At 44.9% G+C, this 23,236-nt stretch overlaps 2 protein-coding genes across 5 annotated transcripts in view; one reads left to right on the top strand and one right to left on the bottom strand.

Annotated features, from left to right (window-relative positions):
- Positions 1 to 7,725: 7,725 nt before the first annotated feature.
- Positions 7,726 to 8,139, bottom strand: PFN3 (profilin 3). The gene has a single exon (XM_066611698.1). It carries the CDS (start codon positions 8,137 to 8,139, stop codon positions 7,726 to 7,728), a length of 414 nt encoding a protein of 137 aa, XP_066467795.1.
- A 1,724-nt stretch (positions 8,140 to 9,863) lies between these two features.
- LOC136643606 (mitochondrial amidoxime reducing component 2-like) overlaps positions 9,864 to 23,236 on the top strand; it is a 28,239-nt gene continuing 14,866 nt past the window's right edge. For 3 of the 4 annotated variants that reach the window (XM_066618752.1, XM_066618761.1, XM_066618743.1), the window contains exons 1-7: positions 9,864 to 10,136; positions 12,754 to 12,927; positions 13,858 to 14,020; positions 14,829 to 14,969; positions 17,438 to 17,499; positions 17,586 to 17,657; positions 19,199 to 19,321. In XM_066618752.1, the coding sequence (XP_066474849.1) occupies positions 9,871 to 10,136; positions 12,754 to 12,927; positions 13,858 to 14,020; positions 14,829 to 14,969; positions 17,438 to 17,499; positions 17,586 to 17,657; positions 19,199 to 19,321 (1,001 nt within the window). In that variant the 5' untranslated portion in view covers positions 9,864 to 9,870. The remainder of the gene's footprint in view (positions 10,137 to 12,753; positions 12,928 to 13,857; positions 14,021 to 14,828; positions 14,970 to 17,437; positions 17,500 to 17,585; positions 17,658 to 19,198; positions 19,322 to 23,236) is intronic. The other variant, XM_066618771.1, reaches the window with a different exon arrangement.

Here is a 23,236-nt window from a genome sequence, read left to right as displayed (position 1 = left end):
ATTACTTAAAAGTATTTCTATTACTTAAAAGTAAGTCCCAGTGTGTTCAATGGGGCTGGTAAGTGAAGTAAGGTAGGATTGCAGCCTTACACAGTTTGAGATGTGCAGGAGGGGACTGGAGACAATCATAAGAGCCAGCAGCTGACCTTGAGGAAGTGGAATGGAGGAATTATGTGAATAAATGATGAGGCCACACCACCTGCTGCTCAGAGCTCCTGCTGCAACTTGCCTCCCAGGTTGCTGTGCCTTGCTTGCTACCCTCTTCAGGTTCCTGCACATGCAAAGGTAGCCTATCACAGTCAGCCAACTCAGAGCCCAATCCTCTGCCTGTCTACTTGGAAGCAAACCCAGTCTAGTCAATGGGCCTTACTCCCAGGAAAGTGGGGAGAGGACTGCAGCCTTGGAGCCCAATCCTCTGCCTGCTTACTTGGAAGCAAGACCAGTCTAGTCAATGGGGCTTACTCCCAGGATAGTGTGCATAGGGTTGCAGCCTCAGAGCCCAATCTCCTGCATGTCTACTCAGGAGCAAGCCCTACTGGCTTAGATTGCCAAGACAATTGGGCTGCTGCAGTCTTGCCAGGAGGAGGAGTCAGGCAAGTAGTGAGAGGACTGTGAGGAGCAGAGGAGCGTAGGCGGCACAGGGCGGGGGAGTGGTGAGCAACTGGGAACTCCCTCCTCAGTCCAGGCTGGGCTCCACAAGCATCTCTGGGGGCTATGCCTGCCTATCGGGGCTCCATCTCTCTCACATGCGCGTGCACACACACCCCAGTGTCTTGACCAGCATCCAACAGCCCCCCCAACACACTTCTTCCTCCCTCTCTAAACACAAACAAGCACTGATGCACTCTGCTCCACTCCCCACATGCCTCTCTTACCATTTAAGCCAAATAGGGCTTCAGGGAGCAGCATGTTGAGCAGGTCAGGTGGAGGAAATCACCACCTCAGGTGGTGGAGGGAATGAGGGCTGGCAGGTGCACAAAAGTTGTGGGAGGCCAGCTCCTCGTGCCTCCCGAGACCTGTGGTTCTTGAGCTCTGCCAGAAGCGATGAGCTAGACTACCTTCCATCTAGGCTGCAGGGAGGGGCAACATGCAGTTTTGCCCCTCTCCATGACTGTTGCCCCTCCTTCCTCCAGTGTGCCTGGCACTGGTAGGGCTGCTGGCAGCAGCCAAACTGTTGCGCACAGGTGCTGTTGTCTGCAAGTTGTTGCCCCCGTAGCCCAGTGCACCTGCTACCCCCTGCACCCCCCAGCTACGCTACTGGTTCTACACTTCTGTTGTTTTGGAAGCCAGTCTATTTCATCTCAGCTGGAGCTGGGCAGACAAACCATCATGTACACTCAAAGGGGTATTTTTATATAGCATGTGAATCATTGCTCCATAAAGGAATTCATTCACTTCTCCACAAAGTGATCCATAAAGAAGTTCACTTATCCACTGAAGAAGGAACTACTGAGCATTTTCAAAGTTCATCAGCAACACAATTCTAGGCATGCTTACTCAGAAGTCAGTCCCACTGGGTTCAGTGGAATTTGCCCCTGGGAAAACGTGTATAGGATTGCAGCCTTGGATTCATAGGAAGTGGGCTAGAGTGCTGCTGAAAAGGGAAAATGACTTCAGAGAATACAAACAGCACAATCCTTGGCATGTCTACTCAGAAGTAACTACCACTGCATTCAATGGGGCTTACTCCTGGGAAAGTATTATAGAATTATAGCCTAAGGCAGTGGTATTCAGACTGGGGTGTCGCAACGCCCCAGCCTGTGAGTCCTGGCCTCGGCCCCCTTAAGGGGCAGCCAGGAGACAGGGGGAAGGCAGTGGCTCAATCAGCAGGATCACACTGCTCAGGGGGGCTGCAGGGGCCTGGGTGCACTTGCCCAAGCCTCCTGCAGCCTCCCAGGGGTGCGGGGAGCCCTGCGCAACCTTCAGCAGGGCTCCCCAGGTCAGGAAAAGTGAAAGCGGAGCCATCCTGCCCTGCTCTGCAAAACTGGAAGCGGAACACAATCGCTCTGCTTTCCCTTCTGACAGGGCTGCAGGGACTGGGGTGCACCCCCCAATCCCTGCAGCAGCTGTCCCTGAGTGTGGGGTGCCCTGCATGAGCACCTGCAGGGCTCCCCAGGTCAGGGAAAGGGAGAGTGGGGTGATTGCCCTCCACTTCCACTTTTGCAGAAGTTTTGCAGAGTTTGAAAACCACAGGCCTAAGGGCACAATCCTAACCAGGTCTACTCAGAAGTCCTATTTTTTTCAATGGGGCTTACTCACAAGAAAGTGTGGTTAGGATTGCAGCCTAACAGCCCAGTCCTATCCACACTTTCCTGGGAGTGAGCCCCATTGACTTTAATGAGACTTACATCTGAGTAGACATGCATAGGATTGTGCTGCCAATCTCTCAGTATTTGTTTGAGTCTCCTGACCTATACATCTACAGGTTGAGCTTCATTATTCGCTTGGGTTCCGTTCCAAGCACTCAGGTGGATAGCAAAAAACACACTATAGCAAATCAATTTAAAAAACAAAGTTTCTTAGCTCCTGTGATTTAAAAACAGCCTTGCTGACCTTTGTGATATAAGATAAGGGTCATTAAGAAGACAATTCATCAATCAGTCGTCCTCCAAGAGCTTAGAAAGGGGCTTCACTCAGCCCCTCCCTTCACCAATGCAAAGTGATCACCTTTCTTTCATGTGCTCAGGGGGAAGGGAGGTGTCTGCAGGAGAGAGAAGGATTGATGGATTGTCAGCCAGCCAGCCACCCTCTCTCTCTCCCTCCCTCCCTCTCTCTCATTAAGGAGGCTATTGTTAAAGGACTGTTCAGTTTTTAAAAATGATTTTAAAGGGATGCATTTTTCCCCTTCTCCAGGGATCAGCACATTCCTTCTCATTTCTAGTGGCCATTCGTGTTGAGTCAAATCTGTGTGTATAAAAAAAATCTGTGTATAAATAGACTGAACCTGTACTCTATAAACATCACAAAACAATGTATTTACCAGGTTAAGCTCCATTCCAAATCCTACCTGTTGCCTCTTCCTTCCTTTAGGTCAGGAGACACACTATCAAGTTACAAGTAGGGTAATTAGGGTCCAATGGGATCCAATTTTCCAGTGCTGGTGCAACAATGCCAATGAGGCATATGCTGCATCCTGTGGTGGGGAGGGCTCCTGATGGTCAGGGAACATGTGTTCCCTTTCCTCTGGGCTGCACAGGTGCTGGAAAATGAGATTGGATTGGGCCCTTAGTCTGGTTACAGAAGTTAGTTTTCCTCTTTTCTGTAGTGTTTTCTAACTCCATGGTACAGGAATTTACTGAGTCATTTCCAGGTGATTCAGCATATTATAGGAGAAGCAATACCGCCTCTCTCAGCAGCTCAAACAGGAGGATGCAATTTGGTTGAGGACCAAGGGAGAGATTAAAGATACAAGTCCAATGCCTGTCTGTCTGCCTCTTTTTCTTTTTTAAAGGCAACAAAAGCCAGAACAAGAGACAAGTGTCATAATTTCTCACCAGTCTTACAACTCAATCCCATGCATGTCTACTTAGAAACAAGTCCCATTGTGTTCAATGGGACTGATTGCCAGAAAGTGTGTGTAGAGCAGTGTTTCTCAACATTTGTCACTGTACATTTCTCACTGTACTACTTTGCATGGTCCACCTATTGGAAGTACTAGCTATGGTGTCATTGCCAGTGACTTCTGGATTGGGAGGCCAGGCACAACAGGACAAACACTGATAAAAGACTCAGGGTGGAGAAGACTCTGAGTGAGTGAAAAGTGCATGCTGGAGCCTGCCAAGCCTCCCACTGCTGTCTGTTGTATTGCATTGCTGGTCTCACTGCCAGGCAGCAGGGGTCTGGGGGTCCTGCACATACCACTGGCCATGACCAAGTACTACCAGTGGTACAAGTCACTGCTGGTTGAGAAACACTTGTGTGTAGAGGACTACAGTCCTGGATTTTCTTTCTTATGGAGTCACTGCCTGTTATCTTGGTTTCCCCTTATGCTAAAGGTGTTTGTTTCCAGTGAGTAAGATAGGATTACAGCCCACAGTAAGTCTTACTGAATACAATGGGCTTACTTCTGATTAAACAACCACCATTTTCAAATACCTCTAGCTATGGCTCACGCAAATTCAGTGCCTGAACTTGCTTTCTCAGGGAAAAAGTCTGAAGAACTAAGTCAAATAGAAGTGACAAGGGTTGAGGCTGAAGAGTAACTTGATGAATTCAAAATTAACTTACCACTGGATCAAGATGAGGTCTACATAAGAGTTCTGAAGGAACTCAAATGTGAAATTCCTGTCTCACAAAAATTTATTACTTGTCTTTTCCACCTCTGTGTCAGAGGACCGGAAGGTAACCAATGGAACAGCATTCAGGGGAGATCTGGGAAATTACAGGTCAGTTTAACATCTGTTTCAGGTAAACTGGCAGACAGTATAATTAAAGATAAACTTCTTAAGCATATTGAAGAATGAGAATAAGAATGAATAAGGAGTAGCATGTACTTCCAAAAAGTACATTTTACATCATGGCTAGCCCAGTTCTAATTGGTAAAGTGACATGATACAATAGAGGACAGAGTGCCTCTACCTTTACCTGTTGTATAGAAGAGGGAATTTTGGCAGGTGCAGCTTTTTAGACCCTTCCATGTTGAGCTGCACCTGCCAAAATTCCCTTTTCTATACAATGGTTAAAGCTGGCACTTTGTCCGCCACTGTATTTGGTCACCCTGCTAATGGGCTGCCGCTGCTGGCTTAAGGCAGCCATAAAACTGTGTGCTGTCAGAGCTCCTGTGGGAAGGCCAGAGCCTTCCTGCACACTGTGTCCCAGTGCTGACTGTCTGCCAGAACAGGAGAGGATGGGGGGGATGGGGACAAAAGTGGGTAGTGAGAAGGGAGGAAGGGGGGGGAAGCTGCAGAAGGGGGAGCTCTAGCAGCAATGGTGTGCACCAGATCATATCCTCTGTTTTCAGAGCAACCCTGCCCCTTTATCTCTTCAAACTTTTGCAGGTCTGAGAAGACCATTGCAGGGCGGGCAGGAAGCTTGCAGAAGGGAAAGAGGATTCTTGCTCCACCACTGGATGCAACTTTGATCTCTTTGGCAGTTGGGGGGAAGGATAGGATTGGGCCAAAAGGCTGCAATCCTATACACACTTTCCTTGGAGTAAGTTCCATTGAACACAGTGGAATTTCTGAGTAGACATGCATAGGATTGTTCTGTAACCTTGAATTTAGGGAGCAAAAAAATCCCAACCACACTGCGGACCATCAAAGGAGGTACTTCTTCACACAGTTCATAATTAGTTCATGGGACTAATGTTTCCCACATGGTGTGCTGGGTATGCTTCTGAATGCCAGTTGCAGGTAGTTGCAATATTGGGAGAGAAGCATGCCTCTCCCTTGCTGGTGGACTTTCCAGAAGCATCTGCTGGGCTGTGGCCTGATCCAGCAGGGTTGTTTTTTACAAATATTTTTTTGTATATGTTTTTACAAATATTGCCTCTATATAATGTTGTGTAACTAATCATGCATTTCTGAAAATCAATATATCTGCCAAAATGATTTCCCACTGAAAGAGAGAACTGCAAATGAAACCCATTATCTTGCTGCTTTGCAGAAGTCCTCCCTCCTAGCCGGAATGTTCTATGAAGTACTCTATTTTTAATTCTCCCATTGGCCATTTCTTTGCCAGAATAATTCCTTCCTCCTCTTAGCTATGCTAAGTTTACTTACAATGCATGACTCACCATGCTATTTCTCTGGAGATTATAAATGGGAGAAAAGATGTGGGGTTTTTTAAAATTCCTTACCCCTCCCCTTCCTTAAAATAATACCATTGAAATTCAGTCCTGTTTAGAAAAAAAAAATAAGGTTTTGTTCATTGCTGTTCCTTCTCAGTAACCTCCTCAGCCCTTCAGGCAACCACAACAAAAGTCTCCAAAAAGGAATTCCCAGGAAAAAAAGAGCAAATAATGTCTAGTGAAATGATTACCTAACCACATATCAGCTTGCTCTGTATTAAGAGCCAGTGGTTTTCAAAAAGGCATTTCTCTAAATGGGCCCCAAAGACCGTCAGGTTCAGATCTGGGAAAGGAGGTTTCATGTTTTATTTGGCAATAGATTTATATCTCAGGCAAGTGAAAGGAATGTATTAACATGCTCTGTACTGCCCCTTCTGAAGCTCAGAGAACATTCTTGAGATTAGGACAGGCCAGGCCAGGCCAGGCATAGTCCAGGCCAATTGAAGGTCAACAGGGGATTCTTGAGATTATGAGAGGCCAGGCCAGGCGTAGTCCAGGCCAACTGAAGGTCAACAGGGGATGGATAGTGCTCAAGCCTTGATGAATCTTTGTTTCTATTCTGCTTGGCTGTGGTTCTGTACTTGACACAAACACCTTAATTCTAATAAGATGGAATCCACAGAACTGGTAAATAGCACTATAGGTAGGACTGACTTGAGCTACTGGACAATCCAGGGTCCTATCACGTTTAGACATCCAGCTTTAGATATCCAGTCACCAACTTCAAAGCAAAACACTTTTGCTGCAAAACCCAAACACATATATTTTTATTAACAGTATATAATAAAATTTGAAACGAACCTGTAGAAAATTCGTAAATTATAGCTTGAGGAATTGTTTCGGGCAGTTGCAAAATATCTTGCTGAGTAGATTGGCAATAATTTATTTGAACTGGGGAACACTGTGGTGATCAAGATGATGTTTCTACTCAAAATATTATTTTTTTAATTAATATGCTGCCTTCTCTTGAGCCATATATTCTTCAAAAATGGCAAACATTATGACCTGTGGGGGGGCCCCCCCACTAGCTTTCTAGAAACAGTAGTTTGGCACAGGTGTACCACCAGAAAAAATGGGGGGAGGCACAGAGGGAGCAAAGTATATTTGGGGTGAATGATAGCATTGTTCTACATGTTAGGCTTCTGAAAGGAAAAAAAAATAGTTATTTCACATATATATTATCACTGATGAAATTAGAGCGTGTTGATGTGTCAGGTGCCTTTCCTTCCAGGTATCACAGAGGTCCAGGAATTGGGGGTCATTGAGATCAGCCCATCCACAAGGCCAACTGAGATGGTCACTACAGACAGCAAATTGGTGTGCGGGTGTGTGTGGTGCCCACCTCCATCTGCCTACTCACATCCACTGCTCCTCTTCTTGTTCCCTGGATTGGAAAAGAGGGAGATGGAATGTAAGAGGAAGCGCAGAGAAAGATGAGTGGTGGGCTGAAGCATCACAGACACTCTCCTCTCCTACACACCTCCTCTTTGGCTCTGTTTCTTCCTTTTCTGAGTGAAAAGAGCAGAAGCAAGCACATCATTGATTAAGGGGGGGAATCATTTGGCATTCTATCTTGGGAGCTAGGATGTCTTGGCTGGTTCTTGGGGTCATAGTGATGAACAGGTGAGTTACTTGTCTGGGGCTGTTTGCCTCCTTGTCCCCTCTAGCGCTGCCTATGATGGTCACAGATGGAAGGGAATCAGGCCCCATCTGTCCACCTGTAATAGGACCACTGAAGGAGTAGCCTTCTAGACAATGCCTTAGAATAACTACTTGGTTTGATCCCTTCCTTCAAGCCAGAGGTATCATTTAGAATAAGAGGCAAGTCTTGTCCTAAGGCAGAGGGAAGAAATGGCTAATGCCTTTTATTTCAAAGCAACAATAGCATCCCCAGGTCCTTCAGTCAGGAGAAAAGTGACTTGGACAAAACCTTGGCTCTAGCTGCCTTTTGATTTCATGTTTGCGACCAGGTCATGCATCTTCTTATTAAGAGCACCTCCATGAACTCCCTTTTTGCCCATGAGAAAGATCAGAGCTTTAGGAGTCTTCCCAATGCAGATGGACCTGCTGTCGCCACCTTTGGTTCTTGTGTCCATCACGGCATCTTTCTCTACAAGCAGATTGTCGCGGATCACGCTACACTTCTTGCCAGCGATGGTGATCCCGGTCTGCAGGAAAGCTTTTCGGTCTTGTCCAGTGATCACTCCTACTTCCTGAGGAGAGATGGCTGCCAGCAGGCCTCCTGGCTTAGAAGCCCACACAGATTTATTGTCAGAATGTCCCACAATTGCTATGTCCTCAATGTTCTTGTCCTTCAGGACTGTGTTGATGTAGGCCTTCCAGTCTCCCATCCTGCTTTGATCTTCGCAATGGCTTCTTTGTGAAGTCTTCTGCCTCTTCTTTCAGGACAGATTCTTTCCAGCCAATTCTAAATGATGTAAGATAAGCCTTCTATGAAGTTCAAGGATTTGAGATTAAAAAATCTGAAGTGGAGCCCCTGGAGAGTCTGAGTGTATCGTTCAGACTCAGGATCTTGGGCTCAAATTGAGAGTTGAGACACCTCCAGTCTCGGGTATCAGGAAAGAGATCTTCCTCTTGCTTTGCCAGCTAAAGTCAGCCTGAGCTCACAAAGCAATTGTTCTTGTCCTTATCCTTCAGCTGTTGCTAAGGGGCTCATGGTGACATCACAAGCATTTGTCATCACAGCCTGCAGTCCATTATGACCTCATGACAACCGTACAGCAAAATCATTCTCTATTTATTCTCCAAATGTCCTGAAAGGAACAAAAAAAATTTCCTTTTTATCCTCTGTTGCCCCCCAAATTGGATGATCTAGTGACCATAGAACTGCTCTCTGGTGCATTGTCAGGTAGAGCATGCAACATGATCCTGAGCATGGTTACAAAGGAATAAAGGCCCAAGCCAAGCCTATCCAACTTTCCAGTGCTGATGCAGCCACAATGCAGCCCTAAGGTAAGGGAACGAATAAGGAGGCCTCTGTGACTGCCCCCCCCCCCCGGCAGGATGCAGCACGTACCCTGTTGGCAGCTACATCAGTGCTGTGAAGTTGGATAGGATTGGGCCCTTAGGTCAAAAGAATTCAGTAGACTTCATTCCCAGAAAATGTGCTTAGAATGACAACTTTCTAGCACAAAATCAATGTAATTTACAGCACAATCCTATGCCTGTCTACTCAGAAGTACGTTCCACTGAGTTCCATAGGACTTACTCCCACGTAACTGTGGATAGGATTGTAGCCTTACACACATGACAAATAAAGGAGGACAATGCGAAGGACAAGTGTGTTGGAATTAAAGATGTTTAGATGTGCATTTTTTAAAAAAGTGTGGATTAGATTAAATATTCCTGTGCATGTGGGTGTGTCTACAGTATATCTAAGGGCGCAATCCTAACCCCTTGTGTCAGTGCTTTCCAGCACTGACATAAGGGCAATGCAGCTCTGAGGTAAGGGAACAAACATTCACTTACTTTGAGGAGGCCTCTGTGAGTGACACCCAACTGCAGGATGCAGCACACGTCCCATTGGCACCACTATGCTAGTGCTGGAAAGCACTGACATAAGGGGTTAGGATTGCGCCCTCAATAAGCCATTTTCAGCCACTGTGCCACGGCACACTGGTGTGCTGTGAATGGTCTGCGGGAGTTTGGGGGAGGGTCATTTATTGGTAGGGCCATTGGGGGATGTGAGCCCCCCACCAACAGCATGGTGTGCCTTGTCAATGGTCAAACAACTGATGGTGCGCCCTGACAATTTTAGGACAGGCACCTTATCAGTGTGCCGTGAGATGAGAAAAATCACTGAAGGAAATATATCTTTCCCCTCCCTCAAGATATCAGAATTCAAAGCCGCCCTGTGAAGCGGACACGTGGCAGGTTCAGGGCAGCTACGTGCATTCATTCAGCATGCGCCGACTTTCTGGGAACACGTGTCCGGTGTGTCTTTCCGAAGGTCCCAAAGCACTTGGTGCGCGTGCGGCAAGGAAAGGGTGCGGGGAGGAGCCGCCTGCCGCTTTTCAGGCTCTCCCGCCCCTGCGCGGCTCACACGCCGCCTGGCCGCCACCATGCTCGGGCCGGGCTCGGCCGCCTTGCCCAGGACGCCGCTGGGCTGGCTCTTGGTCTCGGCGGCGTCTCTGGTGGCGATCGCCCTGCTGGGGGCCGCCGCGGTCTCCTGGCGCCGCGCTGGCGCTCGGCGGGGCCGCCTGCGCCTGAAGCGAGTGGCGACGGTGTCCGGGCTCTTCATCCACCCGGTCAAGTCCTGCAGGGGGGTGGCCGTGAGGCGCGCCCAGGTGAGCCCGCTGGGGCTGCGGAGCGGGGACCTGCGCGACAGGTAAGCCGGCTGGCCTCTGGGCACCGAGCTGGGACCCCAATCCCATGCCTGTCTACTCAGAAGTAAGCCCCATTATAGTCAATGGGGCTTACTCCCAGGAAAGTGTGGATAGGATTGCCGCCTTGGAGCGCCAGCCTATGCATGTCTACTCAGAAGTAAGTCCTATTATAGTCAATGGGGCTTACTCCCAGGAAAGTGTGGACAGGATTGCCGCCTTGGAGCGCCAGCCTATGTACGTCTACTCAGAAGTAAGTCCTATTATAGTCAATGGGGCTTACTCCCAGCAAGTGTGGATAGGATTGCCGCCTTGGAGCCCCAGCCTATGCATGTCTACTCAGAAGTAAGTCCTGTTATAGTAAATGGGGCTTACTCCAAGGAAAGTGTGGACAGAATTGTAGCCTGAAAGCCCAATCTTGTGCCTGTCTAGAAGTCCCATTGTAGTCAATGGGGCTTACTCCCAGGGAAGTGTAGATAGGATTGTAGCCTGGGTTGTTTTCGAACTCTGGCAGGGGTGTGGACCGCTCCTTTCAGATGCCGCTCTGCCCGATCCGCTGGGGCGGGGTTACTCTAGAGTAAACCCCTCGACTACTGCAGATGGATCTGTTTGTATTCGGAGCGCTTTGCGCAGACCCCCCCCCCTCCCAAAGGGGCTCAGAGTCTAAGGCGGCAATCCTATCCACGCTTTCCTGAGAGTAAGCTCCATTGACTATAATGGGATTTACTTCTGAATAGGCAGTCGTAAAATGGGGTTCTAAGTTGTCTGCAAGCGTGCGCTGCGCTTCAGTTCTCCAGGCCTGCTGACTTTCATGGGTGGGGCTGCACCCTCTGAATACATTTAGTAGGGGATCCTGGAATCTTTTCCCCTGTCTTGATGGGTCATCTTTACACAAGAATAGGGGCTTGATCTTTTCCACTGCAGTGCTTTCCTCTCCTCCACCTGCACATTTTGCATCACTGTTCTGCCCAAGCACAGCTGCTGTAGTTCCGCCTGGGTTACTTTCATCCTGCTGCACCCTGTTCTTGAAACCATCTCCTTTGTCTACTACGCTTAGGGTGACCTGCATCCTTTTAACAGCATTGCTAGGCAAAGATTGGCAGGAGATGCATGGGGCTAAATGCTGTAAACCTGTTAGTTGGCTGCCTGCTGAAATGCTGTGGCAGGGATAAGTTTTGTGGGTTCTCTCAATAGGAGACCAGCCACTGCCCTTTCTTCAGAGTCCTTCCTCAGGTTTCACTTGTGGGAACCCAGCTCTCAGTGACCTTCTCCCCCCCATGAGCCCCAGTCTCACATTGGCATTGAGATGTAGAATGGGCTTCTCCTGAAGTGTCTTGGCTGAGTCCAGGAGGTCAAGGTGATGGTGGTCACAGCAGTCTGTGAGGACTGTGCCCACAGTGAGCAAAGTTGTGGGCACAGCTTGGTGCCAGCTGTATCTTAGAGATGGACATGTTCCACTCCTATAGGCTTTATCTAGAAAAATGTGTCTTGGAAGAAGGAAAAGTTATAATTTTAATAGGGGATGATCTGATGACACCTGCTGTAGTTCTGTCAGACCCGGGCCTCATGGAGGAACCTTCAGTAATACAGGCTGATACAGGTTATCTCTGTAATACAGGTTGAGCTTCTCTAATCTGAAACGCTCCAAAATCTAAAATATTTTGTGCACTGATATGATGCCACGTCCTGCTGCATGTATAAATGCAGCCCCCTCCCAATTACCAGCAGCTTAGTGTTTCCCTGAGCTTCTACCACTGTGCTGCCATTGTCCACCAGAGAGCAGCACTTAACCGCTGAGCAGAGCAACTGGGGTGTTGTGTAACTTTGCCTGGCTGGCTTCCCAGCAAGTGGAGCCTAGAAGGTTAAGCTTCTGGAAAGAGAAGCACCAGGTGGGAGGGGATCCTCTGTTGGGAAGAAGGTGGTTGGCAGGTGGATGGTTGCAAGGCGGAGGGTCACAGAGTGCCTGTTGCCCAATGCAGGGATGGCAACCTGTTTTTGTATGGAGTGGGCTGGGAAAGAGGTGGACTGCTGGGCTAACTTGCTTGCCCTGCTGCTAGGGTCGCTCTACGACCTTTGCTCCCCTCTCAAGCAAGGTTATTGGTCCCAAGTATTTCAGATAAGGGATGGTAGTAATTTTTGTTGCTTTGAGCATATGTCTGTCCAGTGAGAATGGGGAGAATCATGTTCCACAAGCCCTAAGTTGGTTAGGGTGAGATCACCCAGAGAACTTCATGCCTAAGTGGGATTTGAATATGTCTCCTGCATCTGACACTCTCACCGCTGCTGCATCCCTTTGGTTCTCTGGTATGTAGCTTCTTGGTGAAATAGTGTGATCCAGATCTAATTGAGAAAGAGCCAGGCTGGATAGCAGTTGAATTGTGGTAGGTAGAAAGGTTGAAAAAGGTTTCCAGCACCCCTCTGAAGTCACAGAAAGAGCATCATGCATTGAATGGACCAGGAAACCAGTTCTCTTATGCAAACGCAAGCATAAGGCTGGTGAAAGCTTAACAAAAAAGAGACAGAGCTATGGAATGGTTAGAGACATCACCAATTACAAGGCTTTGATGTCATCTCCAGGTACCTTTCAGTAATGTTTACAGTATTTTTGGTCTTTAACTCCAGGTGTTGGCTTGTGATAAAGGAAGATGGACACATGGTGACAGCGCGGCAGGAACCTCGGCTAGTGTTGATCTCTGTCACCAGTGAAAATGGCTACTTAACTCTGAGTGCTCCAGAAATGAAGGATCTTGAAATTCCTGTCAAACTATCAAGAAAAAATCCAGTGTGGAACTGCAGGTGGCTCAATTGTCTTCTTTTTGTCAGTCTTGTATGTCTTTCACAACACAGCTTCAAAAAAAGTTGTAGTCTTCCCCAGCTCCAAACTGGTACCAGAGAAGGTATGATATCAATTGCTGTTAAGACTATTTAAAAACTCCTCCTCAAATTCTAAGTAGCCTTGACATTAGCAGATGGGTGTTGTGAAGTAAATTCATTTTGTTGATGCAGTGTATCTGTTTTGAGCCTTACTACCAAATTTTCAAATACTGCTGGCAGAATTTCTGTGAACTATGTCACCTTAGAACAGCAATTTTTAATCCTTTTCATCTCATGGCACACTGTCAAGGCACTAAAATTATCAAGGTACACCATAAGTTTTTAGACAATTGACAAGGCACATCCCTCAGTGGCCCTACTAACAAATGATCCTTCCCCAAACTCCTGCAGCCCACATGCAGACCATCCGAGGCACACCAGTATGCTACAGCACTGTGGCTCCAATTCAATTCACGGTCCCTCATAACTTATTTTAAACTAAATATAAAAAATTGAGAGTTTGGATTAGATAGCCAAAAGTATTGTCCGGTTTGGTCCATAATCAAGCACTTACTTAGCATAGGAAGGCTTCTAGACTGTTCATGTTTGTTCTTGTGTTGTCCATAATAAACAGTGACTTTTACACTATTAGCCCATTTTTGCCTGGCATGTGTACACATTTGGTCCCTATTGCGTATATGCAATGTTGGGCAGAAATTATTATTATTATTATTAACAGTATTTATATGCCGCTTTTGAACAAAAAGTTCACAAATGGGTTTATGGTATAAGCAAGAAATAGTAACATCTTGGAAAAAAGCACATAAACACCACATTTTGCTGTTTAAAATAGTATTCTAATATAACTGCAGTGGTTAGCATAGCTGTTACTGATGCCTCTTGATCTTTTAGGGTGTTTGGCTTTGATGTCCAAGGCAGAGACTGTGGAGAAGAAGCAGCTCAATGGATCACAGCCTTCTTGAATTCACAACCCTACCGTCTTGTTCACTTTGAACCAAACATGGTCCCAAGGAATTCAAAGGATTTCATGAAACCTTTTCGACCCACTGATAAGGTCAGAGGGATGCTTGACAAATGTTTTTAGTTATCAGTTTTTATTTGGAGGTGGCTCTTGTAAGATTCTGTAGCTAATGCGAAACACTTCAGTGTTAATTAAAAAGTGCTCCTCCAGGCCTAGTCCTGAGTAAGTTTGTGGTTTGAGGATTTCAGCTGTCATCATAACTTTACATTTAAGACATGGGTATGCAAGTGTCTTGTCAGATTATGGAAGGTCAGCAGTAATCTAAAAGAGCGCTGCCATACTCACAAGAATGTCAGGTTCTAAAACAAATGACTCCAGTAGTGATTAGTTAGGGCATTACACGAGCACCAAAGTGTGGAATATTTCCAAGGCTACCCCAGTCTTTGTGCACATTATAAAAAGTAGAAAAAGTGCCTTTGTGCACCATAGGCAAAGGTGCTTTTGCTCCCCACCAGAAGTGTTGTTCTGCCAGCATTTCTCCCCCTTCCTGTGTGAATAGTGCCCCCTTAAATGTTGCACACTTGTGCAGTGTGCAACTACATGGTCTGTCTTGAGATCCCCTGGTAGGTGCAACCTGGAGGTAAAACAGGTACAACCTTTACAACTACCTTCAGTCACAACAGGGTGGCCCTGAATATTTCTAACCTCAAAAACAGTATTTTGCTTCATTAAGTGACTGGGGTGAAAGGCTTTCACATCTTGATTATCTTTTGGTAGGGCTACCAGAGGCTAGCAACAAGAGCTTTTGAGTTTGCCTTAAGTCGGTGGAGTTCCAGTGGGGTTTAGATGTCTTTTCTTGGGTGATCTTTACAGTTTGCCCTCTTTGAATATGTCTTTCTAGATTGCCTATCCTGACTGCAGTCCAGTTATGGTACTCTCTGAAGCTTCTGTGGAGGAGCTAAATTCACGACTGGAGAAGAAAGTTCAAATACGTAACTTCAGGCCAAATATTCTGGTTACAGGCTGTGGTTCTTTTGAGGAGGTAATACATGAGAGAGAGAGAGAGAGAGAGAGAGAGAGAGAGGTTGTATATGCATATTCAAGTGAATAATTAAGAGAACTGACAGATTTACTAGTAAATGTTAACACTAGTAAATGATCACACAACCTTGCAGAAATACATGCTAGGATTTTTGAAGAAACAGTGAAATACAGCAGTTGAATGGAAACTAGAAGGAAAGTCTGCATTATTGCTGAAGCCATTTCCTTTCAAATAGTACAGAGAAGTTTTTTGTGAACCATTTCCTGAACAACTCTTTCCCCAGTTGACCATGTCTGCAAAACTGAAGCTGTCTAGTGTAAGCAATTGTATCAGTCTGGACAGTGAAGTGTTTCTTAAAAATGCCTTCAGTGACACCATTTGGTGATAAGGTCCAATGCTGGATTCTTATTTTTCCTCCTCTTCTCTCCCCCCCCCATTTGAAACAACCAATATTCAATCAAAATATTATTTAGCCAAGAGCTGCAAAGGAGTTTATCTCAAATTTATCACTACTTGACTTTTATGCAGCAGAAATGTTTATAAAGTTTTTTTTTTTAGGTTCTAAAATACTTTGCACTGAATAATGAGACTTGAAAGTAGTTTCTCTTGTGGAGGTCCTTGAATTGCTTTGCAAGCAAGAGTTGCAGCTGGGAATGTTCAGTACTGCTTTTGAAGCTGTACGTTGCAAAATTATGTTAATGTTAACATTTGCGTATGTCATGACAGAAAAATACTCTAACTAGCACAAGTACAGTATTCCTAGAAGCTTGTGCAACAAGAGCAGCAGGATTCAGTTGCCTGCCAGCCTGCATTTAACTTCATTGGCTCATTTATCTATGTTTTTATTTAAACATAAATGCAAGACCTCTGAAAGGTAACTAATGGCCCAGTCCTATCCAACTTTCTAGTGCTGTTGCAACTGCAACAAAGCCCCAAGGTAAAGGAAACAAAGGAGGCCTCTGTGACTGCCCCCTTCCACCACAGGATGCTCCAAACGCCCTGTTGGCATGGCTTCACCTGCACTGGAAAGTTGGATAGGGTTGCGCCCAATCCTATGCCTGTCTATTCAGACATAAGTTTCATTAGTCAAAGGGTAGGGTTGTATAGTCAAGTATAGAAAGGATTGTAGAATATGTTTCCAAGAGTTTGGGGGGCGGGGTGCAGAGTAGAGAGCAATGCCAGAACAAAAGCAGTGATGTCATTCTAAGATTTTTTTCAGAGAAATTCAGGCTCAGGAGGCAAGCTGAGACATTTGCCTGTTCTTCCATCTCTAGGCTCTTGTCTTTCCCAATGGATACTTGGAAGAGTATATGCCACTCTTGTAACATTAAGGGCCCAATCCTATCCAACTTCCCAGTGCTGATGCAGCTATTCCAATGGGGCATGCATTGCATCCTGCAGTGGGGGGACAGTTACAGAGATCCTCAAGGTAAGGGAATGTTTGTTCCCGTACCTTGGGGCTGCATTGGCGCCGGAAGGTTGGACAGGATTGGGCCCTAAAACAGTGATCCTATGCAAATGTATCTGGGAATAAGTTGGTGAGATTGACTGACTTCTGAGTAAAAACTCATAGGCTAGTTCTTTAAAATGCCTTTTATATTTATTAGGGATTTTTTTTTAGTTCCATTTTTCATTACTTATACTTTTTGAAACACACTCCAGAAGTTTGGAATGAAATGAGCTACCTCTTTAAACAAAATTCCAAAATAGAAATATGGTAAGCGGCAGGAAAGAAAACATTCTAATGAAGAAATTTTGAAGTTGATGTTTTTTGTTGTTGCAAAGTCTTGGTGAGGGTGTGACTCTTGGGGGAAGTGGCTGTCATGATGAGCTGGCAGTCATGGGAGGTGGCAGTGAGATGCATGTTTCTTGTGGTCTTGTGTTTGCTCCTTGAGGCATCTAGTGGACTGCTGTGAGATGCAGGAAGCTGGACTAGATGGTCCCTGGGCCTGATCCAGGAGGGCTCTTTTTATGTTATGTTCACTTCAAAATTCATCACTGCACCACTGTGTTTGTCTTCAAATGCCTGAAGATGACATCAAAGCCTTGTAATTGGTGATGTCTCTAACTATTCCATAGCTCTGTCTCTCTTTTTTTTTTTAAGCTTTCACCAGCCTTATGCTTGCGTTTGCATAAGAGAACTGATTTCCTGGTCCATTCAATGCATTGATACTCTTTCTGTGACTTCAGAGGGGGTGCTAGAAACTTTTTCTAACACTGAATAAACTGCAAGATTAAAAATGAGCGCAAAATAGGGAATAAAATGAAATCTGGAACAGTTGTGTAACTGGTTATGGAAAGGACTACTATTGCCCTGCCCCTCTATCATCTTATAGCATTTACTGAGCTGCAAGAAAGTTCTTTACTAATTGCCTATTGGTGCAAGTTTGTATTGTGGTAGACCTGTTTAGTGGCAAAACGAAAGAAGCGCAGTCTAAATGAAAATATGACCTAATATATTTCCTTAGGATACTTGGGATGAGATAATAATTGGAACTGCAGAGATGAAAGGGACCATGGCATGCCCAAGGTAAAACCGTTTGTGTTTTTTATTTTGTTTGAGAGCAAAAGTAAATAAGACTACTGTTTTAGCTTGGTCTGTTTTCATCGTTGTAGGTGTATTCTTACAACAGTTGATCCAGACACTGGGGTCATTGACAGAAAAGAGCCTCTTGAAACCTTGAAGAGGTAGGTAAGCCTGATAGGCCCTCTTCTCTTTTTTTTCCATAGATAGATGAATGAGCATCATGCGCAGTTCTCTAAAAAAATATAAGGATTATGATCCGTGCAATCATAATGGGGTAGGGATTGTCTATGTAATTTAGGAAAGTTGACCGTTTGTCCATGAAGTGAAGTAGACTTTCTAAATTGAAAGTATAAAATAGGAAAGCTGTATGAAATGTATGCTTATAGTCATGCCTGCAGAATTATCCTATTTGAAGGTTTGCTAATATGTACTAGCCAATCTCTTATGGCAGGCCATTTGATTAAGGCCATGTCTGTGCAGCATTGCATATACCCAACAGGGATCAAATGTGTACACCTGTGGGCTGGGCAAAAATGGATTAGGGCTTGCTGACATTTTCCCTTTTTTAAAGATTCCAAATGATGTAATGCTAATACTGTACTTGAAATTAGTAGTAGGTGTGAAGCATATTGATTGCTCTTCTGTCAGCCTCTGTAGCTATAACAATATACATGTGTGACAGGAGGATATGCTGATGAGATGTTTATAACCAGGATGGCAACTGCCGCTTTAAGGCTACAGTCCTATACATATCTGCCTGGCAATAAACCCCACTGAGCATAGTGGGATTTGGTTCCAAGTGATCAGGCATTGGATTGTGCTGCAAGTGGCTTCTTGACACATCTGCATCAGAGGGGAAGGAGGAGAATAGGATTGTGCTGTAAATTTGGCAGTGGTTTGTAATGAATATAAAAAAGACAGGAATTGTGTATTTTTTCTGTTGGCTTCTTAAAACACAGGTGCTTCTACCCTTGAAAATAAGGACATTTTTAAACAAGCTGAAATTAAATCTGGGCACAAATAGTGGTGCTTCTGATCAGGAGACCTGTTGATGACAGTGTGTTAGCCTGTTGCCCTGTTGTTGATGATTACCCATGCCTTAATTGCTTCTCAGGTAGACTGTTGTCACATGTTCTAAGTAGGGCTGCCTTTGAAGACAGCCAAATAATTGAAGCCTTTGAAGAATTTCCAAATAAACTTTCACTTTTACAAAAGAAGGCTGTGAGGGTTTTGATGGGAGTGAAGCACTATGATGATGCTGTGCCCATGTGACTTTAACCACATTGTGTGCCAGTACATTTTTGGACCCAATTCAAAGTGCTGGTTATTGCCTTTAAAGTCCTAAGTGACCTGGAGCCAGGGTATCCAAAGGACCTTTTCCTCTCATATGAATTTGCCTGCCCTGTGAGATCTTTTAGGGAGATACTCTGGCAGATTACCCCAAAGTGGGGCAGACAGTGACCTGTGAGAGGGATTTCTTGGTGGTGATAGCTCCATCAGCTTGACTTTTCCATCAGGCCTTTGCAGAACTGTTATAATTAAATCCCTCAATAGTTGAATTGGTTCTCTGTTTGCATTTTTGTTTTAAGTTGAGTTTTATGAGTTTGTTTTTTGAATATTTGGTGTAATATTTTTTGTTTAGGAAAGAGCAGGATACACTGAAAAAAAGTAGTATGTGGCTCATTCTGATCTTTCTCTGCAGTTACCGCATGTGTGAACCTTCTGAAAACCACATTTACAAATCACACCCTCTATTCGGATGGTACTTTGGAATTGATAAAACAGGAACACTTCAAGTTGGAGATCCTGTGTACCAGATAATCCGGTGATATAGATGCATCCTATGCTGGGATGGGGGGGGGGGGGTTGGGAATCTTTTTTTGTTAAGTGCCTTTTATGTTTGGAACACAGTGCCTGAAGTAATTGTGATGAATTTTTCCTGTCTTGAAATAATCAAATGTTACATTCATTATTGATTACCTGCTTTTGTACATAAAGCACTGCAAAGATCCTGAGGCTTGGAGCAAGTTGTTGCAGTAATAATAAACAGACCTCTTTCCATTTAGTATGTGTATAATCACTTCTGATCACATTCAGAAATGCATTGTTACAAGCAGGTTAATGAGAACTCGATGGGAGATAGAAAAAGGTATTTGTCTCAGTAGTGAATCTGTTTTTGCCATTCTTTGGTTCTGAATGTACTACCTGGAAATAGGTTTTATTGCTTTTCATTGTGCCTTTGTTTCATCTAATTCCATTGTGCAATGGGGATGAACTGCAGTTGATAGAACACATGTTTAGTGTGTGCAAGATTGCAGGTTCAAGCCAAATATTTCAGGCATCTTCTCCAGGTGGATGGGTGGCTCTTGTTCACAATGATGGGGAGTTTAAGCAGATCTTGATAAACTTTCATTTCTAAGAGCATCTTTTTGGGTAAAATTATGGCCTGAATTCTGCAGTATGTGCTCCAATTTAGAAGGAATGCAGTGAATTTGTTACAATGTCAGTGGCCAGTCTTTGCAAATATTACTATACAGTATATGAATATATTTTTATACAAATGTTCCTTTTTACATGTTATTGGATTGAAGCAATGGAGAGCAATTGCCTATAAGTGGCAAAGATGCAATATTTTTGAAAATGTGTGTAACAATCACTAGTAAAACTTACATATAAAATATGGATCTTAATACTGTAAATGGCATATTTTATATTTGGCACAAGAAAGTGTCTCTTCTGTTGCGTTGGTGGTGTTCCTCAGTTTTTCTCCTTTTTCACATACCTTTTAGTAACATGCTTTTTTACTACATTGAGATCAGGAGAGAAGTGATTCAAACTGCAGACTCGGGCACACTTAACTTGACCATTAGTGCCTTTCAGTGCAGTCGAACATGTATAGGTTTGCTCTGGTGGCTGACTAACTGAACTCGATGCATTCCTCTGGTTTCAGTGTTAAAAAGGACAGATTTCTCTCAGTGGGGGGAGAAGGAGGTCATGGGCAGCCCAATCCTAACTGAGCTGCAACAAGGAGGGCCAACTGGCCTGCACTGTATCCAGCGCAAGTTTGGGGCTGGCTGTGTCTCTGCCTGAGGCAAGGAAAGATAATTCCCCTTACTCCAGTTAGAGCCGCAGTGGCCCCAATGGGTCTACTCGGATCCATGCTACCTAAAGAGAAGAACTGAGCAGCCTGGAGCTGGTCTGCACTGCCTGTTGGGTGCTGGCTCCACCCCCACTCTCCTGCCTTCCCCTCACTGCCCACCCCATGCCCCTCCCAGACCCTCGTGCTGCCCAAACTTATCCAGTGTGAACCTACCTTTCCCCTTCAGCACTGACACTGCATACAGCCTCCATGGGTACATCCCTGCACTGGTCCAGACTGTTGCAAGGTACCCAAGAACAATCCCAGATGTTTCAATGTAGTCCCAGGTTCCAAAGCAAACTCAGTAGACAAAGGTGATCAAATCCAGGCCTTTATTGTAATCCATCAGTAAAAGGTTATAAATCCATCCACGTCTCCAAAGGAGACTGCATGCATCAGAAGTGGGGAGAAGAGAAGCAGCAAAACGCCCCCTTCAGCTGACTTTTATTACAATCTGGGGTTCCCTCCTTGAAACACATACAAGGAGACAATTCATTGGTCCATTACACATCACCAGTTCACTTCCTACATCTCATTTATACATCATACAGATTTGAGCAGGCCGTAGGTGTTCTGCCAAATATCCCAACTCCCTTCTAATGCCTGCTTTTTGGCTAATTAACACCCCCCTTTTCCAAGAAGCACCGCTGTGGTGTGCAAAGGAATAAACACAGAACTTCTTATCTATAGCAATTAACAAGAATTTATTGCTACAAACACATACACTCCCTGCAAGTCCTCTTGTCCAGAGGCTTTCCCTCCCCAAAACTCCACTTAACTCCGGGGGTAACGTCTGAAGCCTCCAGTCCAAGTCCAATCCGGTCTCCAAAACACAGTCCCATCTTCTGCAGTAGAGTTCCTCCTCTCCAGCAGTGTGTCTCCTCCAGCAGGGTCCTGGCAGTCCTCTCTTCCTGTAGGTCTGGGTCAGGTAGCCCTCTTGGTCAGCTTCCAGCTGGGTCAGCATCCTGCTTGACCAGCCCTTGGCTCCTTCTGAAGCTGCCTTTTATTCTGTGGATGTCTCATCATCCAAAATGCAGCTCAGCTGTGAGCTACCTTGCTAGCCCCTTGTTAAGTCCAAATTAGGCTCAGCTGAGCCATTTCTTCAATCCATGTCCATTCAAAGTCCCATCAAGGCCAAATGAAGCTCAGGTGTCCATCCAGGTCTCCATTGGCCTTGATTGATTACAGCTGTGGAGCCAGCCCTGCCCTTCCCAGAGCTGTCAAACAGCTGTCAAAACAGGGAATCACTGTCAACACCACATCATCCACCTGATGATCTTCTGATCTTCCATTACAGTAGGTGGTACTGCAACCCCTTAGTTCGAAGCTGACCTCATCTCATCATTCTTCTGGCCTTTGAAATGCAACAAAATTGTTGCTAAAAAAGGTTGTGAGCTCTGCTAAAAACAAAAAAACTGCTACTTCTGCATTTTCTTTGAGAACCTGACCTTTGCAATGTGTTAATCCGGAAATGCTTTGATGTGAACTGGAAAATAGCTTGGATATATTGGCTTAAACCTTTTATTGCTGTTAGACTACCACAACTCACTTAAAATATTACTGTTTGCTAGTCACACTTATATATGCATCAAAACTGGTTTTAAAATGAAGAACAAAAAAATATAAAAGAGCTAAGCTGCCTAGTGGTTTCTATGAGAGCTGGTGTGAATATTTGCTTTCTAGCATTTGTGTATGCAGCTTGTTGCTCTGAAGAAGCCTTCAACCTGAAAGTTCACACTGCTGGAATATATTTTTTTCGGTGGTCTGAAAACAAAGGCTATTCATTCAAATGCATTCTTATCTGTTGTAATGAGAACACTGCAGCATGCAGCCAAGTCCAGCCACCGCTTGACTTGTAGGAAAAAAACTGAAACCATTTTAAGAACTGAAACCATTTCTTCCTTTGCTCTCAAAACCATGCTGTTTACGTTGCAGGTAAGCATTCCTGCTAAACTTCTACTGATAACACCTTGTATCAAGACGACACTTGAGGAGGTGCAAATGTACTTTACAGCATGTTTGTGACCCTCCCAGGTTGGCGTAAGGGACTTGTGCCAACTGAGCACTCTTGTTTGGATTGCGCTCATGAACTGATAGTTCATGAGGCAGCCCTTCTTTAGTGTCTTGCTAAAAGAAATCCAAAATACTGAATTTAAGGTACTTCAGTACCTTAAAAAAATTAAATTGAGACCAAGTTTAGTTTTGAATATTGATATTCTGCCTCTTCTCCCATAACATTGGACTTCAGCTGTTCCATTTTACTTTCATGCCCCAGGTACTCAGTTCTAAAAAAAGTGGCTTATTTTAAGTGGCAGATGCTTGTCTGTTTCAGCATCTACAGAAGAAACAGGAGTGGCTTTCAGTTTTTGCAGTAAGATTATAACAGTCGTTAGACTGTTAAGAGTGAAGTGTTGCGTAAACTAAGGGAAGAATAAACTTCAGTCAAATACTGGTAGAGCTTTTGTGTACTCAGTTGTGCAACACTGAATCCAAAGGTTGGTGTGTGAAGAGCAATCAAACTTTAACTAATTGAACTTTGTGCATACACATTATTTATACTGTGTCTGTGACAGCACAATTCCACTGTGTTCAAAGTGCTTG

Source organism: Tiliqua scincoides, chromosome 1, assembly GCF_035046505.1.
Source record: "Tiliqua scincoides isolate rTilSci1 chromosome 1, rTilSci1.hap2, whole genome shotgun sequence".
Taxonomy (NCBI): domain Eukaryota; kingdom Metazoa; phylum Chordata; class Lepidosauria; order Squamata; family Scincidae; genus Tiliqua; species Tiliqua scincoides.
The sequence above is the reverse complement of the archived record's forward strand: the minus strand, read 5'-3'. Positions and strand labels throughout refer to the sequence as shown.